Below are 25,351 nucleotides of genomic sequence, written 5' to 3'. Positions count from 1 at the left end.
GAGGAGAATATCATCATTTTATTGTCATTCTTTTCATAGATTGAAAAAGAGAAGGTTTGCAGCTCTACACATTAAGGCAGTAACATCTATTTACACCAAGCTGTACCAGTGTTGCAAACTGACAGAAGTATTTAGGTTTTGCTCTCAAGTCCTGCAAATGCTCACAACTCTGTCTGCTGTGACAGCTGTTGATTTTCTTTTACAACATAAAAAAAAAATCACAACTCAGTGAGGAGAACTTCATCCAGCTTTTCAGCTTGTCTGAGCTCAGAAAAGTGTTGACCGTGAGGTGAAAAACACAGTTACTGCACCGCAACCACAGAAAACGTCAACAACAATGTTTTTCTTCTGTTAAGACGAAATGAAAGTTTGTTCTAAAGACTCGCTCTGGGACCACTGCAGGCAGCGCTGAGTCACAGTGGCCTTTTTCTCCTGAACATATAGTGTTACACTGAAGTGGCAACGTTCGGTCCAACACAACAGACGAGGGGAAAGCAGTGATCCAAAACAGAGAGCCGAACAAGCCATGGGAAAGTGGCAATCCGCACATACTGACACATAACTGAACACACACACACAGTTTTCCTCTGCTGCACGTTAACAGCATAACATGCCGACTGCCAATTATGGCAATGAAGGCTGTGGGAAAGCATGTGCACTTATTTACACACACACACATAAATGCACGTACAGTAACTGAGACTCCTATGCTTAAACTTAATAGCACCAGGTTGTTCAGTGCCAGAGACGGACCCTGTTGGAAGGAGGGGTGAGGGTTGGTGTGGAAGCTTAAGCAGGATGCCATTTCCTTACAAACATACAGGGCAGGAACAATTAACAGGACTTATTTTGTGCGGGTTATTTCATTTTTGAGGATGAATGAAGGAGGTTCAAAAGCCAGCTCTTTTAGAAAGAGATTTAATCTGCCAGAAGCGCTAGAACCATAAAAAGAAATTAACTTGCATTTCTACTCTACTGTCATGCATTACTTTTAAGTTTCTACCCCTCTTTCCCAGTGTCTTTTCATGAAAATATAGAGTTCAATTTCATGGACATTTTAATCGCTGATTAGCCCCTCATTGCATTGTCCTGCCCTGCCAGTCAGCAAGTTAGAGGACAATCTAAGTTAGCGGGAGGCTGCAATGATAGAGGCCTGGGTGGCAGAATGCAGGGTGGAAAGAGAACGCAAATAAAGGAGGACAGTGAGGCGCAGATGGCAGGGAGGGAAGGCAGGAGTGGAGGAAAGAGACGGCAGGATGAGGTGGAGGTTGATGGGCTGCATGTCTTCCGCCTCCTCCATCAGCAGAAGCCTGTTGGTGGGGAAAAAAGCGCAGTAATGAGAGCAGCTGCAGTGGATGCGCTCGCACACACCAAGCAGAAACAATCCTCCAGCCACTTAGCCGCCCACTCTTCATCATCAAATCCACACATTTTCACAAACATCATCACTCTTACCCTCACACTCGAAGGCTTGCAGCATGGTGGTATAAGTGGGGCCCAGCCAGGAGGTGTAGCTTCCTAGAACTCTCAGCAGGTGGTGGGTGGCATCGCTGAAGAGCAGATCCGCTTGGCCGTAGTCTGCTGAGCTGAACAAGCTGAAGCCCTCCGCGGCATTGCCAAACACATTCTGCAGGAGAAGGATGCACCATGACAGCACTTAGTGCATGCATGGACGTCTGCATGGGAGTGCTTGCATCTGCCCTCTGAGCAGAAGCACTGAACTCCTCCTCGCATCCCACACACTTTCAAAATAGGATGACAGTTTTCAGCTGACACAGCCGTGGATGGATCGATACCTCCTGAACACACACAGCAATTGAAGTCCAAACCCACCTGCAAACGCTCCAGGTATTTCCAGACGCGGCACTTATCCTCCACGCGCACCACAACGGCGTTGGCTGGGACCGCTGCCAGGTGGCATTGCTCATACTCATTCAGAGCCGCCTCGGTTCCATCTGGACACAGCAGCTTGAGGTCCTCCACCTCCAGATCGAGAGCCCAGGACTCCTGGTTCTTACCTGAACATAAGTGTCACACTGACTTTGAAGAAAGAGGTGCAGGGTTGAGTTTTTTCTTATAGTTATTTCTCCTGAGTGTTGTGATAGTGTGCACTCATCCATCTTTTGACAATGACACAGGTCAATAACTGTATATTTAGACCATAATCAAGCAACCATTTAATTTCTAACGCTGCCGTAAAAACAAATAAAGTAATGGAAGGACAAAAAAATGTTTTTTTGGGGATCGTATGGATTTCTGCCTCTTGTTTTCTTCACCTTGCTTAATTGATCTGAACATTTTGAAACCTTAAGACAGAGCACACTTCGTCAAGCAGCTGCTCTGTCTGTTGATCTGGCATCAAACTTGTCTTTCTCAGCTGCTGCAGCAGAATCTGTGTAGCATGGCAGCGATAATGATCACCATTAATAATGGATATTGCCCAAAGCAGACAAGGCAACACAGATTTAAAAGACTAAATGGACAAAAATGTCATCCTGCATAGCTTTCTTTCTTTCCAGTCTTAATCTGTTTTTGTCATATTGTTTTTTTATTGTACTCTTTTGAACCTAAAAGTATTATTCCAGCACTATCTGTCCTTTTTATTTTAGTTTAGCTTTTGGTGATGTTAAAGTAAAAGAAACAACCACCAGATAACCCTGACATCTTGTGTCCAAAAACAGAATTGCACCTTAGGATTTCACCACTTCAGTCTCTAAAATGTGGGTGAATTTGAACACTGACCATCTAAGTTGTCGAAGACAGTATTGTGTTTAACAAAAGCAACATCCCCGAGGTTTTCAGCAACACATCTGGAAGAAAAGACACACACAACATTAATAAGTTAATGCATCAACATATAAAAACATCTTGAAAAATTTTCTTTTCATGAATTCTTTAAGGTACAAAAATATTTTCCTATTGCTTGTATGCAGCAAACACATTTTTTTCAAAATTTGCATATGTGCAATCTGTATCTGCTTCCCAGCAACACTATAACACTGTTTATTAAAAAATGAAGAAAAGGGAAGAGCTGTGCTGAAAAAAAAAACTAAACTAACAAAAAAGATGAAAACAGATTTAAAATAATACCAAAAAGACTACTTTGTGACACTTTTCTGAAATTAAATGACAAAAGACATTTTTTTAAGTTTATTAAATTTTTAACTGAAACAAAATCACTATTTGAATATTTAGAAGAAAAAAACCCAAGTTGACATGAAATGACACTAAAAAACCTCATTTCAAATTCCTCCAAATGTCTGTACAGTTTGAATTGGTTTTTCTAGCCAAAAAAAAAAGACAATTTACATTTTAAATGACAAAAACTTTTCGAGGATTTTTTTTAATTGTCAAAGTATTAATAAATTTTTAGAAAAATCTCAACTGCCTAAAGTAAACACATTTTTATTAAAGTTCTGAGATGTTGAGTCTAAATGGTTATGGTGAAGTTCATCCTGTGTGAAGGCGGAGCCAGTGGACGTATCAAATACCCGCTCTCTGGGTGTCATTGGTGTCAGTGCTGTACCTCAGCGCCCCCGCCTCTCCATAATGCCTCTCTCTGTGATTGTTGGCACAGATGTGTCTGTCGTTCTCGTCTCCTATGCAGGCCTCACAAAGGTTCTTTGGGTTGATTCCACTGGGATCGTGCTGAGGATCCCTAACACCGGGCACGCAGCTGTAACCAAAGAAGTTCCCCACCGCTGGTAACAGATATAGAAAGCAAGCAGCCTGTCAGAGTTGAAGGAGAGACTAAAGGGGAATGCTTTTAGGCCCATTCTAGCAGGTTTTAATCTCTTGTGGGTTCGAATACATTTATTTGTTTCACTGTGACATTCAAAAAAAGGAGGAATTTCATTAGTTTGGTAATAATATGAAGAAAAATTCCAAAATCACAATTTTAAAAACTAACTTTCTAGGGGTGGAACTAATTACCGACTTAATCGATTATGTTCCTACAATCCAAACAAATCAATCTGTCTGAGATAAGTTGTAGATCGAATTGACCTATACCATTATAAAATTGTTTCAAAATGAATAAATTGATTATTATCTGTATTTGGAAAATACCATTTGAATTTGAGGCACGGTTGGTTTATTATAGCGTGAAAATGATCATGTGCATCACAGCAGACAACAGGCGTGTGATGGCTGCAAAACATGATGAAGCCATCATTATTACTGAAACACTTAGAAGTTTGCAAAGACGTGTGACCATACGGTGTGATAGAATGTTCTAATTATGTTCAGTTTATATTATTTTAATGTGGAAGAACAACAGTGGGCTGATCTTTGAACTAAAATGTGAATGGATTTGCCATGAATTCTTGTTTACTTGTTTGTTGTATTTCACAAGAAATACAAGGAATCTGGAAATCTTCACCTGCACTGTTGAGCACCCGGGGACTTATATCTTGAGTCACACTGATGGAATGACTAAGAATCGTATTTTCAACAACAACCTATGATATGTATCGAGTTATTGTTAAAATGAATTGTTACACCCCTATATCTTTGAGTTGTTTCATCCTCTTGCCTGCCTTTGAACTTCCACCTCACTGCTTTTCCCACCGGACCGCTCAGATGTCTTCCAAACGCCAACACTCACCTGCCACGCTTGGCCTTACCTTTGGGGAAGTTGCACTGCTCCCCCACACTGATTTGGGATGTGTTGACCAAGTAGCCGATTGGAACGGTCCAGCCCACAGTGGTGCGCATGCCGGGGTGACAGGAGCTGCGCTCGTGCATTTCCAGCAAGGACAGGTCTGAGGAGGAGCGGCGGGCCATCGCCACCACATAGTAGTTAATGCCATCTGGGGGGGGAGTGGAATAAATTTGGTACGAGCCACACCTGGATTGGATTTTTTTGGGCTTCTTATCCCTTGTGCTATCTTGTGGGGTCCAGATGACCCCACTTCCAACATTAACTTGGAGGCAGGTTAACGTTGGAAGTGGGGTCATCTGGACCCCACAAGATAGCACAAGTGTTAAATGAAGTAAGTGCTTAATGGCTCCTGCATGAAGCCAAACGTGCCCACTCGATTGTAGGACTCTCCTGCTGCCAGGTCCAGACCATGGCAGAAACCCGCCGCATAGATGTCATCGGCAAACATGGAGGCTGCATCTGCTGTTCCATTCTGAGAAGAACAAATTCACAGTTGATGAAGGATGAAACTGCTGCAGACATCAGACAGAATTTAATTTTCATTTCATTTCATTTATTTATTTGTTCCTTTCATGAAAATCAAGCAAGAAAAACACATTTATAGCTACATAAACCTTTTGGACAATGTTGCATTTAAATAAAAAAAAAAAGTTTTTTTTATGTTTAATAAAAGGTTGTACTCATTGTATTAAATGTTAATTTCTTAAATATTTAATTAAAATGTTATTTTGCATGTCTAGAATAATTTGTTTTTCCTGCAGAACGTTTAGAGACTCCAGGTATGATTTTTGTGCTTCAAGGTCAATGTGTCATTGCACAATGTCCCTGTATAAAAATGTACTTACTTTCAATTTTTAACAAGATTTAAACATTTATTTTTAGTTTAATGTTATTTTAATCATGAAACTGTTTTCTCCACAAACATAATCATGTCAACCAACATCCATGGTCTTTGTTTATCTGGTTTAATTCCTGTGTTATTCCTCCTAAACTGATAAAAGATGCCTATGGCACTTTCTTTCGGCTGACATCCCAGAAGTGGCAGCCTCTGCTTACTCAAAAAATCTATTCATTTAAACTTTAACTGCTTTTTTGTATTAGCTTGCACTTCTGCATTTCTGTCAAAAGCACTGGTTAATCATAAAAGGAAAAAGTTTTGGTTTAAAATAGAAAAGCATTTTGTAAGGTAAGAGATAATGTTAAGATTGGAAACAGGTTTTTAAAAGACCTTAGTATTTACATTTTCATTTCATTTTAAGAATTTATTTATTTAAAACAAGAGACTAGAGCACAAAAGAACATTGATTACATGAAACATGAAAAGATTGTATTTTTCCCTTTTAGCTCCATTAAGATTTGCCATCATCATGGGTTATAAAAGCTCAAGTCATGCAAAAGCAAAGTAAAAGGAACTGTATTTGTCAACCTTTTAGTCTCTTTTTGTTTTGTCTACAAGAAATTGTTTATGTGGCCAGAACTTCTATTAAAAATAAATAAAAAAATCTTCTTCTCTAAGATGTGATAGGGGCAGTAATAAAATAATGATAAAAAAATGTTATTTTTCTGACTTCTCCTTTCAAGTCATGAACACGTGTGTGCTTATGTTGTATATTGAATATGTTAATGTCATGTGGTATTCTCAGTGAAAGAGTGTTTCATGTTGCTGCAGGCTGGTTCGTCATCTACTCTTCCATGTCCAGGGCCTACCTTGATCTTGTTCATGCAGTCTCTAGCGTTCAGCCCACGGACACACTCCAGTGTTCCTTTCACATTTTTGGCCGTAGCATTGCCGGCCAAATCCAGACACTTCTGCTCTTCAGCATCTGACACCACACACCAGGAGACTGCACAGCAGACAAAACAACAACAAATGAAAACATTTATGCTATTTGGCTACAATGATTTAGAAAAAAAAAGTTTTAAAACAAATAAAAATATATTTTTAGACAGAAATGCAGCTAAAGTGTTTACACAGATCTAAATCTTCAGAGGTTTTAAATTGGAATACCTGTAGATTTTTTAGTGGTGGCACAGCTGGTGCTCAGCAGAGGCAGAAAAAGCAGAAAAATCACCTTGAGTCCTCTCTCTGCAAGTGCCATGTCGACTCTGATTGGAAACCTGCTTGCAACTGATTCTGACTGATTCTGTAATTTAGCAGAGATCAGGAACAAGAGGAATTCATCCCCACCTCCCTCTTTCACAACCTCATAACTGAGGAGAGACTGTAGAGAGAAGAGAGAAAAAATCCCATTATTCACATTACTCTTAAGTCAAAGCCCTCATTAGATAATCCTTCCTCCATCCCATGATCGCTGTATAATGTTTCCCCATTCAATTATCCACTGAGACTTAAACCCCGTGGAGCGGATTGGGGTAGATACATGTGAGCTTGAAGCGGCTCGGATCACCTGGCGCAGAGTGTGGACTAGGGGTTTTTAATTAAAAAAGCTGTGGACAATGCACCTCTGTGCCGGAGTGGTGTTCCTGGACAACAGATACTGGCTGGGTCCTGCTCCGACTCACTGGAGGCTAAAGCCCCACATAAGCAAGAACAAACAGCAATGGTTATTGTTTGTGTCTCAGAGACCCAGCAGAAGGCGTACAAAACAGTTACTGGATACAATTGTACGTTTTTTCAAAGCTCCAGACATAAAAACTCCCAGACACTTTTCCCCAGAAGTCACTGATTCTGAAAAAAAAATCACACAATCATTTTGTCAACTGAGAAAAGCACAATTTTATGTGTTACATCTTGCAGTAAAACACAACTAAATTTACAGAGATGCTCAATATGTATGGAGCCCCAAATTGTACAAAATTTAAAAAATAGATTTGACCTTGTGCAATCACACAATCAACCAATAAATCTCTCAATAATATATAAAAAGATCATGAAATTGTGAAAAACCTGCACATAGATTTTAAATTAGCCATTATATTCTCAAATGTAGTTGATTTCATGGGGATTTTAAAAAAAAGGCTTATAAGATTTAATCTTTTAAATAAAGTACATGAGAACATATTCAGATCCAGTAAATTTAGATTACTGAGATTCTTGTAATTATAATAATTGAAAAGTTTTTCATAGAAACATTGTTGCAGACACAGAACATTGGAAAACTAAGAAGATACGAGAGAAAAAAAATGTTGGATTCTGCTCCAAAAGAATAATGTAGTATGTTTTGTAATTCTCCCTTCTCTTCTAGAATATAATTAATTTTTTTCAGTATATGTGCTTATTTCTTGTAATTCTTTAAAAATATTGTTTGTCTAAATTTAAATTTGGACTGAATTGAAAAACGGGACTTGGACTTGATAAGTAGTTCATCCAAAGCCGTTTTTCGAACTTTGCATAGTGTCCTTTTTCATGTTTTTATTTTATTTCATTTTATCAGTTCGAGAGAAAAAAAAACTAATATTAAAGTGAATGTACCCATAAACGACAAAGAAAAAGACAAAGTCAAAAACTGGCCCCATAAAGCCTTTTCAGTGTGCAACAACAAAGCACCTAGCAAAAAGTAGCACTTTTAAAGTTTATTCCATTAAACATACTAGTAGAACTACAAGTGTAGCAAGTATACTATAAGCCATGTACTGTATGTGTGGTGAAGTATGTGAACTAAACACTTCTTCAGGCTAAATTGAAAAATTTTAAGTTTACATTGTAAATTCTTTTTAAGTATAAAAAAGTAAACTTTAATACACTTTTAATTAAAATCTAACTTTAATTATACTGCCTCACTTATAGTACAGACTGAGGAGCCTATAGTTGTAGTGCACTTATGCTGCATTTTGCCAAAGGGAGGCTACACACACTAGTGGAGTAAGACCTTTAATTAAAAATATATATTATGCATTGGATTTGTTGATTTTTTTTATATACTTTACATTTAAAAAGAAGATGGCCATTACACCAAATATCTAAACAAAAAACCTTCAAAGAAAATATATTTCTATTTTATTTAAAGAAATGAATTTAAAGTATGCTTAAAGCGTTTTACACTTTTCCAGATTTTTTGTTTTTTGCTATTTTGTTCAAGTATTTTTGGTCAGGTTCATATCGTTGTTTTTCACCTTATACTTTACCTACTGGAGGACTCTGCCGCCCCACAATGCACCTCAATGATAATATTTTGATGACGTCACAGTTAGCATGTATAGTAAAACATCCAGGGGCTTGGCGGCTCCCTAGTGTTTTCGGCTCTTGCTCCACAAATATCTACATTTGCTTATTTCTACGCCTGACGCGCGTGCACAGAACCATCGCGGAATGAGTTAGAGTGTGTTTTTAGTGTGCCAGGTAGGTTGTGGGTGTTTTTGTCAACTGCTCCTGGGCTGCGCTTTGTTTAGGACTATTAGCTTAGCTGCCAGGGCTAACGGGCAGCTGCCTGTCCGACTGGCGCCGCTAAGGCGGGTCCAAACGGACAGTAAAAGAGCCTGTGTACGGCCTGGCGCCTCGACAAATAACCAGACTCCAGGTTATTGTAGATTACAACGCATACGTTAGTTAAAGATTTAGCATTTTACCTTAAAGAGCTTGCTACCGGATTTTGTGTTTTTAGCCATAGATCATCGGGTGTGTGTGTTAGCCTGCTGTGGAAATGCTGCATTACCCCAATCTTCTCGGTTAAAGTTATATATTTATGTGTCTTAAAATGAAGCAAAACCTGGTGGGAATTCTGTAATAATTAACACTTGAAGCCGGATCAACAATTTGTGAGCTCCATACATACGGGATCACTGAAATGAATGAGAGGCAAGAAGCAAACGATGGCCAAGTGTTCCAGCATTTCTTCTTAATCATAGACACGGCCGTCATGAAACAGATTAGGTAAATATGATTATCAATTTTCAGCAGTGCACTGGTCTGACCTCCCTGTTTCCTCTTCAGAGCACTGAACATGGGACTGTGCTGCGTTCACGTCCTCCTACTGCTCTTTCTGCAGGCTCTGCGAGCATTTGCTGAAGGCTCAGGTATTGTTCAGTTAATTTACTGCATTTCCATCACACTAACCTAAATAATGTGTGCAACTTCCCACCTCTTGCTGCCAGCTTTATGTTTTGTGTGTCTTAATAATCTTTTATTTTGGTTTAAATGCATACCAGGTGTTACATTTATATAAATAAGTTATCAATGAAAACTGGTTATATTTTTCTAAAATAATCTTTAATGGGTAGTTTTATCGAAATATATTCTAAGTACTTTCATGTAAATAAATCTAATCACTGTCAGATGTTGTTTTCGTTGCAAATAACAGCTTAACTGATCATTATATTTTTTATAATGCCAGATTTTTCCTCTGCTTGTCATGTTTACACCAGTTTAATTATTGCGAATCCGAAGCAGATGAAAAAAAAATGCTGTTTGAAAAACTTTAGGACTGACATTGGCAACTCTCAAACTTCCTGCTCTGCTCCATTCTGAAAAGATGATCAGAGTGGGACTCTAAGTATATTCTTGCACAATCATTTAAAGAAACCTAGTCAGTGTCAGATGGAGTTACAAATAACATTTTTCTTGATCATCATGATATTTATATACTGTTTTCACCAGTTTAGTTACATACGTTTTAGAGCCTCTGGGAAAACAATTAAGCGTTAATGTTTGAGTAAATTGAGTGAAATACCTCAAAAATCAATGTTGGCATACAGTCGTTAGAGAGTTTTTCTTTTTTAAGTCTAGTTAAACAACTGATCTCAAACTTTTTCTGCAGACTTTATAGTAGCATCAGGCTTTCCCAAAGGGACTTTTTTTCTTTCTTCAAGATTTAGGTTTTGCAACATTTAGAAATGCATTCTTAACACTTTTGGTCTTAGATGCATTCAGGGATTACTTGAGTCTCATTTTGTGTTGTGGATTTTCATTCTTCCCCTTGCAGATGTACATCTGGTGTGTCTTTGTGAAGGCCCAAAATGCCTCCAGGCCACAGAGTGCCACGGCTCTCAGTGCTTCTCCTCTGTTATCGTCCTGAGTGATGGAGATGTGTTTGAGCGCGGCTGTTTAAATGGGCCGAATAAAATCCGCCTCCACTGCTCCACACCTCCATCTGTCAAGCAAGCCATCCTCTGCTGTGCCCAGGACAAATGTAACGGCAACACCACCGTGAGCTCACTGAAGTCTCTCCTGCCATCAGGTCATACAGAAGTTCAAAGTTCGCCTCAAATCTCTGAATAAGCAAGAAGATTTCCTGGATAACCTGTTTCATGGCTCCTCTTTTCTCCTGCAGCCCCAGAAGGTCAGCCAGTACGATACCGCGTGGAGATGTTTGCGCTCTTTGTACTGGGCCCTGTGGTGGTTCTGGTTCTGCTGTCTGTGGTGTCGGTGCTGGCCTGCAGGAGGCTCCACCACGGCCGACTGCAGAGGCTGCAGGAGTTTGATCCCGAGCAGGGAGCCATAGACGGCCTCATCTCCTCCAACGTGGGGAACAGCACTTTAGCGGTAAGGGTGAAAGAGATGGCGGTGGGTGCAGCACCATGTAGTAAATGCTTTTTGTTGAACTTTCCTTTCAAGCTTTTTTGTGAATTTTTCACATTTTTTTAGGTAAACCAACCTTTAAAAAAAAAAAAAAAGATAATTTTTCTTTTTCTTGGACACAATATGTTTGTTGCATTGGTGATGCCTCAAGATAAATGCCCAAACCAAACGGCAACAATTTCTTAATAACCACCCGAAATTCACAACCCGAAGAACTTTGCTGGAGAAACTCAGAAAGAGATTCTAAAAGGAGCAGAACAAGTGGTGCTGTTATAAAAGGCTGCTTTATCGAGCATAGTGTTTTTGGAATATTTCATCATTTGTTATTCATCACTGGGTCTCTGGTTAGTTTATTACTGTGTTCCAGCTCATCAGCTCCTCTGAGCTTGTCTGAGCTTGTCAGAAATAGATGAGGCTTTTATTTTTAGAGCCTTTCTGGAGATCTGTGCTGCATCCAGTGGAATCTTAAGCATCAACTTGAAGCTTTCAGCTTCAGCTGCTGTGCAGCTCCAAGTGAATCTTGACTCCAAGGGTATATCGCACCTTTGTTGCTTTTTGAAAAACACATTGGGGCTGAAACGATTCCTCGAGTTACTCGATTACAAAAATTCCTCGAAGCAAAAACTCTGCCTCGAAGCCTCGTTAAATCCCTGCGCCGCGCACTATACGCGCGGCGCAGGGATTTGATTGTGTCACACGGACCGTTTATTCACACGGAATAGATCTATAAATAACGGCAGAAATTGTCTAAAGTGTGGGATCATTACACACTTAATAAAGAAAAAAACAAGGTGCAGTATCTCTACTGCAAAATAGAGCTGGCATACCACAACAGCACATCTTCCATGATTCAGCATCTGAACAGAAGACATCTGCGCGACCGCTGGAACCCCGACGCCTTAGGCGCGGGCGGGACTCGCGCGTGCCGCCAGCAGCGAGCGAGTGGCGGTGTCAGCCGCTCCGCGCCCCCTCCGTGTCGACCAGCGCGGGCCGCCTCGGCGGGCGGCGAGAGCCCGTAGCTGCGGTATTCAGGCGACCGGGCCTGCTTTGAACACTCTAATTTTTTCAAAGTAAACGCTTCGGACCCCGCGGGACACTCAGCTAAGAGCATCGAGGGGGCGCCGAGAGGCAGGGGCTGGGACAGGCGGTAGCTCGCCTTTCGGCGGACCGCGAGGCTTCTTTAAGCATTGCAAAAATAACAAAAGCATTATTTTTACACGAAATATAAACAATGATAATGATCAAATATGTTTTTTCTGATTCTTTTATTTTTAATGGCCTTTCATTTTGGTGTTGTGCCACCCTTTCAAAGTCTTCTGCCCCCCCCATACAAAATATTCTAGCTCTGCCACTTCTCAAGACCAGCTTAAAAACACCAAAAGTAACATTTGCATCAGAGCGGATCTTTAAAATCAAATGGTTGTTCATTTTACAACCACATCATTTTTGTTATGCATTATTTGTTTTGGTTGTTCAAAAACACACACAAATCGTTTTATCCGATTACTCGATTAATCGATCGATTGAGTGCTAGATTAATCGATTACAAAAACAATCGATAGCTGCAGCCCTAAAACACATGCCTTGATTTGGAAGTAAAAGTAATTGTTCATTTAGAAGCGTTTTAGGTTAGGTCAAGCTTACTTACAGGGTAAAGAAGAAATATATCTAATGCAGGTATATTTTTTATGATACAAATGCACAATAGCAAGTTTTCTTTCTATATTTTTCTAATCTATCTTCCAGATTATTGCTGCTAAGATCAGGTCTTCTTGTGTTTTAGGACCTCTTGGATCAGTCGTGCACATCAGGGAGCGGGTCAGGCCTTCCCTTCCTGGTCCAGAGGACTGTAGCCAGACAGACAAGTCTGCTGGAGTGTGTGGGTAAGTGCATCACAGAGGTCATTCTAAAGAACTATGGACTGTATAAGAGGACTGGACCGAGTGAGTGTGATGTCACCAATAGAAAAATAGCTTTCTTCTGGTTCCAACAAAATTCAGTCAATTCTGTCGCAATACGGAAACCGCCATGTTGGGGCCAGACGTCGTCAGTAAGCGGCGATTGGTCCGTGTTGGTCTGAGTCATCATTTCTATGGCAACTCGCGGCAATAAGGAGTGAGCTGTTCAGAAGTCCACACCCCTGCCACTTGATACAGATCCCATTTGCAGGACATTTGGTTTGACCTGACTGTGGATTTAAACCCACAGTCCCAGAGTGAACACTCTTCTCAAAAGCTGCCAAAGCAGCTATCTTAAAATATTTCACTTTGTCAAACAAAGAGCATTCACGTACATTTTAAACTTCTTTTTAGAAATTCAACTGGAACGTTTTAAAATATAGATTCAAGTCCTCCTACAATCCATGCAGTCATGAATTTGTTTTTCCCCTCCAGGTAAGGGCCGGTATGGAGAGGTGTGGCGAGGCCAGTGGCAGGGCGAGAACGTGGCGGTGAAAATCTTCTCCTCCAGAGATGAAAAGTCTTGGTTCAGAGAAACTGAAATCTACAGCACCGTGCTGCTGAGGCATGAAAACATACTTGGTGAGTCTGGAAGATCGGGAAGGAATGTAATCAAACCAAATTGTTGTGAGGGAGGGAATATCAAACATTTTTATTACTTTTTATCTTTCTTGGTTCCCAGTGAAGTTCCTTAAAGGGAGCAGAGGGAATCTATGACGCGATGCAGAAAAGTTTTAAGTGCTTGCTTTTCACCTCCTCCCAGAGTTCATGGCGTCGGACATGACTTCTCGTAACTCCAGCACCCAGCTGTGGCTGATCACCCACTACCATGAAAACGGCTCGCTGTACGACTACCTGCAGCGAGTCGCGGTTGAGACGTCGGAGGGCCTGGCCATGGCGGCGTCTGTGGCCTGCGGGCTGGTGCACCTGCACACAGAGATCATCGGCACGGAGGGAAAAGCCGCCATCGCACACAGAGACCTGAAGAGCAAAAACATCCTGGTGACGAAGGAGCTGCGCTGCTGCATCGCAGACTTAGGTCAGCGTTTACTCTTCAATGTTTACTCTTCATCAGTGTGTTGTTTGGTTTGTGCACTCCGGCAAATGCATTAATACAGCCTGATCAAAACCCCGATACAGAGAATCGAGTGGCCTAAAATCAGGTGTAAGATTGCCTAAAGTTGTGGTTAAAGGTTCTCTTTTTAGATCAAAAATAGTTCAAACTGCAGCTGCATTTGTTCTACAAACATCTGTTTAAATAAATGACCTATAAAATGTCTTTAAATAGATAAAAAAAAGCATTTCTATCTTAGTAAACAAGGCCCAGGGTGGCTTTTTTAGATTTAGCAAAATAGGTTTTGTGTATTTATCTTTGTTTTTCATTGTATAGTGTCATCTTAATGTACTACTGCAGTACAAGTATGAAAAAAAAAGTTTAATTTTGACTTGAGAAATCAATTTAACCCCCATTGATGGCATATATATGTGTGTGTGTGTGTGTGTGTGTATATATAAATGTTTTTTTACTAATGTTTTTGCTTTCAATTAGATCCAATTATTGTGTTTTTAGAGCCAAAATGGTTTGATGGATATTTTCATCAGTAGGTATCAAGGGATTAAAGCCATCATTGGTGTTTTACTACTATTTTGTAAGGGTTAAAAAAATGAATAAAATCTAAACCCTGTTGGCCACTGAGAAAATCTTCTGTTAATTCATTCAATAGATTTATTGATTTTCTATTTTTTTGTATTTATTTCCAAAAAACAAACACCAGTTTTATTTGTTTTTAATCCAATAATTTATCATTTTACTAATAAAACTTTTACTTTTGAGTTAATTATCTTAAAGCAATTTTATTTACCAAACAAATTTGGTTTTTGAGCAAAAAAAATAGGCTGTTTAATCAAATCACGGTGAATCAGAATTGTAATGTATTCGTAGCGTTGGAAAGCCTCAGCGCCCTAAAACAGCTTTTTACGTAACGGCGTGATGCAGGGCTGGCTGTGACCCACACTCAAGCAGACAACCTGCTGGATGTGGGCAGCAACCCCAAGGTTGGCACCAAGCGCTACATGGCACCCGAGGTGCTGGATGACAGCATTCAGACCGACTGCTTCGATGCCTACAAGAGAGTCGACATATGGGCCTTCGGACTGGTGCTGTGGGAGATAGCCCGCCGCACGTACAGTAACGGTGAGTGTCCTGAGCTGTGCACTGAACGGGAAAGAGGACTTTTATTTTAGTCTGGGTAAACGGGTAAAATCACCTTAAAGTGTAAATCAAGGGATTATTATGGAGGTAGAAAGTGAATACCATAACCTTTACAGCCTTTTTAAGAGATTTTGGCTAAATGGTTGTCTCTTTGCCATATTTATGACTTTATTTTGTGATTTTTTAATTCTTTCTTCAAGCTAAGACATTAACATAGTACATGGACCAAGTTTGTCAGGCGCATATGCAGACAGATTTCTTCTGTCTAGTGTTTGCTTTCATATTTCACCTCCTACTTCCGTTTTCAGGTATTGTAGAAGAGTACAAACCTCCGTTTTACGATCAGGTGCCAAACGATCCGAGCTTCGAGGACATGAAGAAGGTGGTGTGTGTGGAGCAGCAGAGACCCTTTATTCCCAACCGCTGGTTCTCAGATCCTGTAAGTGCAAACGTGCCGCTGCGCTCCACAAGAACAAGGTCAAATCTAATTCTACAACACTGCCAAAATATTTGTAGTATAAGAAAAAAAACTTTAAATACATGATTTGGAAAATAACTTAAATGGCACCAAACTAATTTTTCTGTCCTGAAGAGTTTACACATACCGTCCTCTAAAGTGGGTTCAGGGGTATCCCGTCCAAATCCACAGATCCGTTTTTCTTCACCGCGAAGGAGGGATTAAGGGCAGGGATGCCATTTTAGTTTAAAGTTTAGTATTATCCTATTGAATTCTTTGCATTTATGATCCTTTTTGATTGGATGTTTACCGTACAGTTACCGGTACGAAGCCCAGGGCTCGACATAGCCATTTGTCCGCTGGCCCGGTCCTGTTTTTCAAGCAGTACGGACCACAAGACTTTATTTTTTACTTGTCCGCTCGGGCCACTAAAATATCTAACAGTTAATACATTTTTCACCTTTTTCAATAAAGTATATTTTGCGAAAACGTGTAGATTTACCTCGTCTTTATAATTCACTTTTTCTGCTAGTGCTGTGTTCAGACTTCAAGGGTTTCTATGGGAAACCTTTTATCACTCTTCTCCTCCTCTCCCGCCTGCGCGCGCGGCTGTCGCTGCCGAGCACCACGCGGCACGCGCTCACTCTACTTTTCTTTTCAAACTTTATTGAATGTAACAATTCAATACTAAACAATGTTAAACAGCAACAACGAAGGAACAAGCCAGTGGGTTATTATGACATTTTATGCAGATATATTTAAACTGACACATATCAGCGCCCCCTGGTGGTTTTTCACCACGATGATCATAAATCCGACACCGTCACTGAAGAGACACTGAAGCATGTCAGAGATGTGGAAGACATGGCAGGAATAGATAGGAATATGTTAGATGGAGTAATGGGTGGAATTAGTACTATGGACAGCAAGATATATAATGAATGCATTGAAGATGAAACTGTATGCACTAAGCTTTAAGCTGAATGTTAAAGAATCAAAGGCAACTCCAAATACCTGAATCTCAGAGTCAAATGGAGTATAATGTCAAACTACTTAATTTTCTTTTTCTTTACAACACTGTAAGCAGTAAGTATTTCTAGTTAGCTGAATGATCTCAGTAATTTAATTTTACAATTATTTAATTTAATTAAGTAACTAAAGTAGTGCTGGGCGATATGGCCTAAAAATAAAATCTCCGATACAACGCCGCTTGTATCGTTGTATCGTGACAGCGATGCTTTTGTCAGTTTACCTTGTTGCATTTTCAAAAGTGCAGAATAAAATGTGACACTGAATTTCAAACGGCACATTGTAATTTTTGCATCTATTATTAAAGTATTTATTAATAGTAATACAGTGGAAATTAGTAGATTTGGTTAGCATGTTGATTTACGGTATGCGCCCCTAAATTTTCTGGTTGTGCCCCTAAAATTTTCAGTTGGGGGCCACTGTGCTCCTAGTGAAAAAAGTTAGTCTGGAGCCCTGGGCACCATGAAAACTTCTGAACTAGTGTTACCTACTTCACTGCAGTGCTCTCTTCAAAACATCTGAAACAGACTAGAGCAGATTTAAGTTTGATATGCTCTATTTTCAGTCATTGAAAAGTGTATAAATAAGTGCTAGATGTCACCAGAATGCACCAAATTTCCCCATATTAAAATTTTCCGGGGGGGCATGCCCCCGGACCCCCCTAAAGTTGCAAGCACCTGCGGAGCTGTGTGCAGTGTCGGGCCAGTAACTTTCAGGCAGGGCCAGTAACTTTCAAAACCTACTGGCCCTGTGGGCCAGTGCAAATTTCTGGGCTATGTCAACCCCTGAAGCCCATTGAGACAACTGTTGTTGTGAATTTGAGCTATACAAATAAAATTGAATTGAAATTGAATTAATTCCCCGGAACCAGGCGGGTTTCATCAGTGTACAGCTGCAAGGACGGCTTTAATAAACCTCCATTTAGAGAGCAACAAATAGTCTGGAAGTGGTTTGTACTGAACCGATTTGAAGCCTGATTCTCATGTGGTCATCACCATCTGGGTTTGATATGAAATGACTGAATCTGAATTCCCTAATCTCCAAAAAACGGGATTATCTAGTGGTTTTATTCCAATTCAAACACGTTTGTTTTTAACAGAATTCATTTGCTGAAGTAAAAACCTAATAAATATTGTTCTTTTTAGATTTATGAATTCCCAAATGTAATTTGAATCTTTTTTATATATATACACCCCATCATGTGGAAAATACTACAAGAACATGTTAAAAACAGTCGGACTTTCATCTCCCGTAGCTCAACAACAGTGTCTCCAGTCTGAGGTTGGCTCAGATCTGCAGCACCGACTCAGGAGGTCCTTCCTGCACACAGCTGTCACTTCCTCCAGTGACACCCCCCCCCCCCTCCAAAATAAAATCAAATCTTTACTACAATTTCTGATTTAGGCTCCAAATTAGAAATTCAAATGCATTGAATTTAATAAAACTTTGTCCATTTGTTGAATCCCAGTCATTCTGGTGCTGAAGCAGATCATCTAAAACGTTAGCGGATGTTCACTCAGACTTGTTCAGCTCGGCGTCTTGTCGTCCTCAGACTCTCTCGGCTCTGGTGAAGCTGATGAAGGAGTGCTGGTACCAGAACCCCTCTGCTAGACTTACAGCACTCCGCATCAAGAAGACCCTGGACAAGATTCAAAGCTCTCTTGAGAAGGGCAAGGAGTCGTAAGGGAGGAGCCTCAGGTGCGGCGTCCAGCGAGAAGAAAGGCTGACCGGGAAGGCGGAGCTCTGAAGCGGCTCCACTCTGTTTTTATCCTCTTGTGGATGCCTTCCACCCACCTCCCTCTGTTTGACTTGAAGATGTTCAGACGTCCATCAGTTCCCCTTCATCTGAAGCGTTTACTGTTCGGAAACGGACGCCGTTTTGTTTTTCACCTAACGACACTTGAACGCCCACGTCAGACTCTTTTCAATCTTTGGCCTTTCTTCAACCCAAACATAACATCCAGATCTCCAGCAGAGCGCTGCTGACAGACAATCATTTAGCTTCACGTGCCAGGAAATCGCTGTTACAAAAGGAAAAGAGCCAATCAAATCAACTGTGGGGTTTTAAATATAGTTTTTTGTTGTTTTTTTTTATCAAAACACCAGAATATTTATGTGTTGAATCTTCACTGTTGCCACACTACTGAGGATCTGGAGGACTGGACTGTAAACGTAAAGATGAACTCAAGTAGGAATTTATTTACTGGAAAGAAACTTGGAGGGAAAAAAAACACTACAGGCACATTTTTAAAGCTGGTTTGTGTAGAAATAGCACACTTTAAGTATGAACTTGTCTGCAGCTGAACTTGAAAGTATGAACATATCCGGTGCGTCGACACGTTCGACGCATGTTCGACACGTGCAGAAAGGAATCGGGACAGACGTGTTTGTGCTAAAAACAAACATGTAGCATGCTGGATCTTTCCAGTTCTGCCACATTCTTTAAGTTGCCTAAAGAGAAAATCAAAACAACTTGATGTTGAAACTTTTATTGAAGACTGGTTTCAGCACTAAAAGTGCTTTTGCTTTGTTTTGGTGGGGAAAAAAATGTTTTTTTATATGTAATAAAACATTAACTGCAGTGTAATGATTAGCCTACAGACAGATTTTACTCTACATTTCAACTTTTACTGCTGTCGACCACTTCCTGTTATCATTTTTCAGAACATCACAGATCTGGAAAACTAAATCATGAAGACTCGCTCCTGGTTTACAAACATGTCAATCAAAAATAATTTCAGGAAACTACAATATTGCAACATTTCACAGCATTATTTGCTGTAAAAGGATTTAAATGTTGCACAATTGTAATTTTTCTTATTTTAAAGCCTGAAAATGCAACATTTAAGTCATTTTTACCTCCTGAAAATTCAAAAATGACCACAAACAATGTTTTTTGAGCCTTTTGTCTAGCGGATTCTGTTTCTAACTATTTCCTGTAACATTGCTGCACGGTCACCTCAGATTATCTGGTAAAGTCTTGTATGGGTTGAGGATGCCGTTCGGGTCCAAAATGGCCTTTATGGTCCCCATCAGTGCCACAGCTTGGCTCGACTTACTGTAATAGATATAGTTCCTTTTCTTCAGACCCAGTCCATGTTCTGCACTAATGCTGCCCTGGAACTTGGCTGTCCATTCGTAGACGAAAGGCTCAATGGCCGCCAGCAGAGCGGGGTTCTTGGCAGGAGAGGTGATGTTCAGGTGAAGGTTGCCATCACCTGCAGAAGTGAGTGGCTTGGAAGGTGAGAGAGAGATGCAACTTTCGGGGAAATGTCACCTACTTGTCAATGGAGCTTCTTACCTACGTGGCCATATCCCACCACGCTTTTGGCGCGCTCCCCCAGGTGCTGCCGCATGTCCGTCACCAGCTGGTAGATCCGCTCCACCGGAAGAGAAATGTCGTACTTGTAGGTGAAGCCGTCGTGTGTGAGAGCCTCTGTGATGCGTTCGCGCATCGACCACAAAGCCTGAAAAGCTCAAACCAAAAGAAAACGTTCAAAAATTCACCAAGAAAAAGGGAAAACCCCACGGTGATCATCTTTTGATCTATTTTCAAAGCGTTTCTAGTGGTCTCTATTTATGATAATGCAGTTTTTAGCTACAATTTTTAAAAAACTGTCGTTTTCTAGGACATTGTTGCTGCAGAGCAGTAGAGGCTTGTGAATTTCACCTCCCCTCTAACAATAGCAATGCAACAAAAATGATGATGTTGGAACTATCCGGGCGTTCGGTTTGGAGCCAGATGCCAGCTCAGACAAAAACAAAGACGTCCGCGGATCTGGTCTTCTCCAAGAGGATGCTTCAGAACGGAGCAGCGCAGGGAGCCTTGAACCCACCCAGCCTAATTCTACCCAACAAAAGTGATATTATTGGCCCCTGATTCACAACTATTTGAATAAAGAGATACTTTTTATCTATGCCCTCCATCATGAGAAAAATGTTACAAGAACATATTAAAAACACCAAAAATACTATTTTTAATTGGAGTGGGTCTTTAAGCCTTCCTGTAACCCTTGTGCTATCCTAGGCACTTTAACATTGGGAGTTGGGTCATCTAGACCCACTAGACAGTGCTCTGAACCTTTTTCTTCAATGATTTGTGATCTTCACTGGTGTCCATGGATTACATAAAATCTTTCCACCTTTATCCACCTTTGTCATGGTAGGGAGAACACGTCAAGGCAAGGGTGGGGTTATCTAAGATAGCACAAGTGTTGAGCACCTCCAGCTGACTAAAAAAATTGCACAAATTGGATTTGCGATGATAAATTGTCCTAATGGAAACGCAACAAAAAAAGAGTTTTTGCGCTTGGAGATGGTTTTCGAGGCGAATCGAAATTGAAATATTTCGCAAAACTTCAATTGAAACACGTTTTTCCCAATGAAATAAGTGAGATAAATTATGATGGCAATGCACTTCTTGTGAGGACGTGGCTGCGTTGGGCACTGCAGAGCGGGCGCCACAAGAGGTCCCACAGCATCACACAGCCCATCAAAGTAAGCGTCTTATGCAGAATTGTTGGATCCAGAAATTCAAATGCATTGAATTTCATAAAACCGTGTCCATTCATTGTATACCAGAGTCATTTTGGTGCTGAAGCAGATCATCTAAAACATTAACGGATGTTCACTCAGGCTTGTTCAGCTTCATCCATAACTGCTCCCATGTTTTAAGGAGCTTGCCGCTCTGCTTTGAATAAGACGTCGACGTCTCCTTTGATGGATGATGATGATGAAGGCTAGAGCAGCAGCAGAAATTTGAATGGATCTGCTGTAAATCATTGTTCACGTCCGTCTCCATGTTTTTAAATGACTTATGATGTTGGTTTGTGTTTATTTGCATTTAAGATTTATTGGAAACAATTTAATTGCAAAATTGTGTTTTTTTTCAAAATTTCTAGAATCTCTATAACGATTTGCGCCTGTGTGTAATGGAAACACAGCTTCTGTTTTCTACCCAAACACTAATAGAGATGCAAATGAACATTAGGTACCTTTATTTTTGCCTCCTCTGTGGCCACGGTCCCATCCACAACTAACGAAGACTTCATGGCTTCTTCCAGGAAGTTGTGGAGTTTCTCCTCATCGTGGTTCGAGTCGGATCCCTGAGTTTCTATGACGATGTAAAACGGACAATCTACAAAACACAAATGAGTTGGTGCTTGAATTATCTGCTATAATAATCCTAAATGTGAATGTGTGAGTGTGCACCAGAGATGGGATTCTGTAGCTTCAGGTGTGTTCTGAGCAGATTCAAACATTCGCTGTCCAAGAACTCAAAGGCAGACAGAATTTCTCCCAGCATGCTTCTGCTCAGCTGAAATGTCTTCAGCAGCTGCTCAAAGGTCTCACAGCCTGGAGGAGGGTGACAAAAAAAAAAAAATCTCCCAAACTGAACCACACAAAGTTTTTCCCCTGACATCAGACACAAGGAGAAAAGTTACCCAAGAAGACCACATTAACAGATTTGGGTTTTTGTGGGCAAAGGATGGACACTGCAGTGATCACCCCCAAAGTGCCCTCTGACCCAATGAACAGCTGTTTGAGGTCATATCCCGTGTTATCTTTCCGCAGCGTGGACAAGCAGTCCAGCACCTGTCCATTGGCCAGCACCTGCACACACGAAAGACCAACTTTACTTCACTAGGCGCCATCACTCGTCCAAGCAGTTTTCAGAGAATCACATCTGCCTGTGTCCAAATATGTGTTGATCACACACTTTTACCGGGTAATTGTGAACATTTTATGCGTGAATCATATCAACTTTAAAAACCGTTTGTGAATATGAAAAATGTGCGTCCCTTACCACTTCCAGACCGAGTACAGTCCCGTGTAAGGAGCCGTAACGGAGCAGCCGCAGCCCACCTGCGTTAGTCGCCACATTGCCTCCGATCTGGCAGCTCCCTTTTGCACCAAGATCCAGAGGCATGATGTGGCCCCTCTCCTCCAGGTAGAGAGACAAATTCTCCAAGATGCAACCTGACTGACACGTTAAAATACCTAAAAAAATAAAACACAAACAGGGTCAATCCATTCTAAACCTTTAAGAAACAGTAAAACGTCGAATCTTACCAGAGACGTCATCAAAGCGGAGTATGTTGTTCATTAGGGCGGTGGAGAGGACGATCTCATCGTGAACTGGAACACTCCCGCCAACCAAGCCAGTATTACCCCCTTGAGGGTTCACCGCCAGGTTGCGACTGTTACAATATCTACATGTAAAAAAATAAAAATAATGTCCCTTTTATTTATGTCCTGCAGCACACCTGGACTGCTTTTGCAATTCTTCTTTCCTACTGTGCCTTTCAGCAAAACTTTTGTCCCTGCCACATATCCAAAAGCGCGGCGAGCTTCCTAAAGTGCCGTTCCCCTGTTGATCACACATTTTTTACCAGGTAATTGCGAAAATTGTATACGTGAATCATTTGCGCAGGCTGAACGAAACTATATAAAATACGACATGACTATTTTGACTATATAGAAATGTGGCGTTGTTTACAAAAACCACAGTTGCCAAGGAAATCAAAAACTGTAATTAAAACGGTTGCTGTGGAGATTAAACCAACAGAAAAGCCACCATTTCAGAAAATGGGTTGGTTTTTTCCCCCATAAATTTATCACGAGCAGCTCTGAGCAGGCTGGCAGGGGAAGACGAGGAGAATGACGTTCATGTAGCAGCTGCTCAGCCAATGAGGGGGCGGCGAGGGCGAGTAGCACCTGCAGGCTCCACAACGCCGCTTGCTGCTTTAAGGTTTATGGTTTTTAAATTACCTCAGAATTTGAGACACTTCCTCTGTTGTCTGAGGTCTCAGCAAAACTTCACTGGAACCTGCAAAGGATATAGAAAGACAAAGCAGCTGAATACCATAACACTTAGCGGGTGACATGTGTGTGAAATATGAAAACTGCTTTCGTTTCCATCCACCTTTCACAGACTTGAGCCAGTCGACATTACTGGATTCCAACAGGTCTGGGTCAGTGATGGCTCTGCCAGGAAGAAGCGTTCTAAAAAAGGTCAAATCCTCCTGTGTAACCCTGCAGAAGGGTCGTCTCGGTGGTGGAGTGTCTGACAGCGACTTGGGCCCATCATTGCTAGTATGCAGTGTGCGACGGAAGGAGAAAAATACAGAGGGGCTGCAGATGGGAAATAATCGACCCCGGAGGACTAAGGATGACAATATGTCTGTGGGTGAGGTAGAGTTGTGGAAGGACAATTGTGTCAGGGGTGTCCTCAGCCTTAAGGACCTCTGGAAAATTCCCACCATCGCAAATGAGGTGTGAGAAAGTTGCTAGGGGAAGAAAAAAATGTAATATTATTTTACGTTTTGATTGAAAAGTCAAACGAGTAAAAGCATTTATTTCCTAATTAATTGACTAGTTACTCGGGTATTCTTCAAATAACCCACTAAACAGCGTTGACAGCTTAAAAACATGTTATTTCTGGAACGTTTGTTTTCAACCTCCCGGCCACCGTAGTTTCACAAGAATGCCTTGCTAGTTGCTTCATGAAAACAGTTTGTTTTTTGTAGTGAGCAATCAACTCATAACTTAAAATACTTAATGACAACTGAAAACGAAACTTCGTTGTGTTTATATTAACCCAAATATTCGATAGTCTAAACCGCTTGCCTGAGCGTAGCTGGTTCGGTCCATTGCTTCCCGATGCATTTACAAACTTTTGTTTATTTTACTCACCACAAACATTCACTTGACTGTGCACATTTCTTTCTTGAATTTCCTCTGCTGTCTGTGTCAAGTAATGTTACGACGTTTGTAGCAAAGTTCAAGGACAGCCTTATAATTTAAAGGCGGAACCTTATTCGTTCGAATCAATAGCCGGAACTATTAAAACGAAGGACATTTAGGAAAGAACTGGACCAATGAATAAGCTTCTTGAATTTTGACCAATAGAAACGAAGCATTCGGGCAAGTGGGATGTGACCCCCACACCTTCATTTTACGATTAAAAAAAATCACAATTATTAACGAGATTGCATGACGGAGTTGTCGTAGTATAATTGATTAAGAATGTAGCATGGTTTTATTTTATCAGATCTGACAAAAGTATTGTTTAAAACTAATTCAATTGGCTTACTACTATTATTTACCATAATTATATATCTATTAAAAATAGTAAAAAATTACTTTGGTCTGAATTCTTAGTACATCTTTGTATCAAAAGTTAAACTTTTTTTGTCAGTTCCATTTTCTTCCGTAAATTGCCACGTTCCCTTTGAACAACACATGCTATGCCATACCTACCTGTGGGTTCTATTAATGTAGGACCCACAGGTACAGTCCACATGCCAAGCCTGTCTGCATTTTTTCCTCAAATTTTGTGTATAACATAAGGTCTACATTTATCCAATGAAAACCAAGTGTTATGTATTACTGTTGATTGACTAAATTTTCAGAATGAATACTTCTTCAGACTGCAGTGGAACATTTTAAGTTTACAATATATAGATAGTATTTAATGAGTAAACTTCAAGTATACGGCCTCACTTTTAGTGCACACCAAGTTCCTCACTAACTGAAAGTTTTCACTTTCACTTTT

The 25,351-nt window shown here is 40.6% G+C and overlaps 3 protein-coding genes across 7 annotated transcripts; 1 reads left to right on the top strand and 2 right to left on the bottom strand.

The window, feature by feature from the left end:
• otomp (otolith matrix protein) lies at window positions 1–9,561 on the bottom strand. Its single transcript, XM_004082212.5, has 10 exons — window positions 9,536–9,561; window positions 6,672–6,885; window positions 6,371–6,507; window positions 5,033–5,135; window positions 4,626–4,811; window positions 3,527–3,701; window positions 2,743–2,810; window positions 1,834–2,018; window positions 1,456–1,627; window positions 1–1,310 (listed from the first exon to the last, which is right to left on the bottom strand). The coding sequence occupies exons 2-10, from the start codon at window positions 6,760–6,762 to the stop codon at window positions 1,300–1,302; spliced, it is 1,128 nt and encodes a 375-aa protein (XP_004082260.1). The 5' UTR covers window positions 6,763–6,885; window positions 9,536–9,561; the 3' UTR covers window positions 1–1,299.
• Window positions 8,785–19,375, top strand: acvr1l (activin A receptor, type 1 like). 2 transcript variants are annotated; one of them, XM_023951485.2, is made up of 10 exons: window positions 8,785–8,963; window positions 9,555–9,637; window positions 10,543–10,797; window positions 10,891–11,102; window positions 12,922–13,021; window positions 13,532–13,678; window positions 13,860–14,135; window positions 15,093–15,290; window positions 15,617–15,747; window positions 18,347–19,375. In XM_023951485.2, the coding sequence occupies exons 2-10, from the start codon at window positions 9,565–9,567 to the stop codon at window positions 18,476–18,478; spliced, it is 1,524 nt and encodes a 507-aa protein (XP_023807253.1). In that variant the 5' UTR covers window positions 8,785–8,963; window positions 9,555–9,564; the 3' UTR covers window positions 18,479–19,375. The 2 variants fall into 2 exon arrangements, with proteins under 2 accessions (XP_023807253.1, XP_078797075.1); XM_078940949.1 differs by lacking the exon at window positions 8,785–8,963 and adding an exon at window positions 9,073–9,141.
• On the bottom strand, window positions 18,187–24,646 carry d2hgdh (D-2-hydroxyglutarate dehydrogenase). Of its 4 annotated transcripts, none has more exons than XR_013653214.1 (11): window positions 24,490–24,646; window positions 23,720–24,083; window positions 23,566–23,623; window positions 22,867–23,006; window positions 22,601–22,794; window positions 22,239–22,407; window positions 22,006–22,149; window positions 21,789–21,931; window positions 20,096–20,269; window positions 19,854–20,012; window positions 18,187–18,433 (listed from the first exon to the last, which is right to left on the bottom strand). XR_013653214.1 is itself a non-coding variant. In XM_078940948.1 (11 exons), exons 1-11 carry the CDS (start codon window positions 24,496–24,498, stop codon window positions 18,423–18,425), a joined length of 1,557 nt encoding a protein of 518 aa, XP_078797074.1. In that variant the 5' UTR covers window positions 24,499–24,646; the 3' UTR covers window positions 18,187–18,422. The 4 variants fall into 4 exon arrangements, 2 of the variants coding, with proteins under 2 accessions (XP_078797074.1, XP_023807251.1); XM_078940948.1 differs by having other exon boundaries at window positions 20,096–20,261; XR_002872611.2 differs by lacking the exon at window positions 18,187–18,433 and having other exon boundaries at window positions 19,268–20,012.
• Window positions 24,647–25,351: the final 705 nt, after the last annotated feature.

The sequence above is a fragment of the Oryzias latipes genome, chromosome 22, assembly GCF_053564925.1.
Source record: "Oryzias latipes strain Hd-rR chromosome 22, Olatipes_Hd-rR_3.1".
Classification (NCBI taxonomy): domain Eukaryota; kingdom Metazoa; phylum Chordata; class Actinopteri; order Beloniformes; family Adrianichthyidae; genus Oryzias; species Oryzias latipes.
The sequence above is the reverse complement of the archived record's forward strand: the minus strand, read 5'-3'. Positions and strand labels throughout refer to the sequence as shown.

Bases quoted from the DNA above. Each gene is read 5' to 3' on its own strand.
- otomp (XM_004082212.5), bottom strand. From the start codon at position 6,762: ATGGCACTTGCAGAGAGAGGACTCAAGGTGATTTTTCTGCTTTTTCTG. The intron at 2,811-3,526 runs GTACAGCACTGA...CTTTTCTTCCAG, and splicing joins GGAGAGGCGGGGGCGCTGAG to ATGTGTTGCTGAAAACCTCG. The intron at 2,019-2,742 runs GTCAGTGTTCAA...ACTTATGTTCAG, and splicing joins TGTCTTCGACAACTTAGATG to GTAAGAACCAGGAGTCCTGG.
- acvr1l (XM_023951485.2), top strand. From the start codon at position 9,565: ATGGGACTGTGCTGCGTTCACGTCCTCCTACTGCTCTTTCTGCAGGCT. The intron at 13,679-13,859 runs GTGAGTCTGGAA...ACCTCCTCCCAG, and splicing joins GAGGCATGAAAACATACTTG to AGTTCATGGCGTCGGACATG. The intron at 15,291-15,616 runs GTGAGTGTCCTG...TTCCGTTTTCAG, and splicing joins CCGCCGCACGTACAGTAACG to GTATTGTAGAAGAGTACAAA.
- d2hgdh (XM_023951483.2), bottom strand. The intron at 23,624-23,719 runs GTGGATGGAAAC...TATCCTTTGCAG, and splicing joins CTGGCTCAAGTCTGTGAAAG to GTTCCAGTGAAGTTTTGCTG. The intron at 20,262-21,788 runs GTACCTAATGTT...TGAGCTTTTCAG, and splicing joins CAGAGGAGGCAAAAATAAAG to GCTTTGTGGTCGATGCGCGA.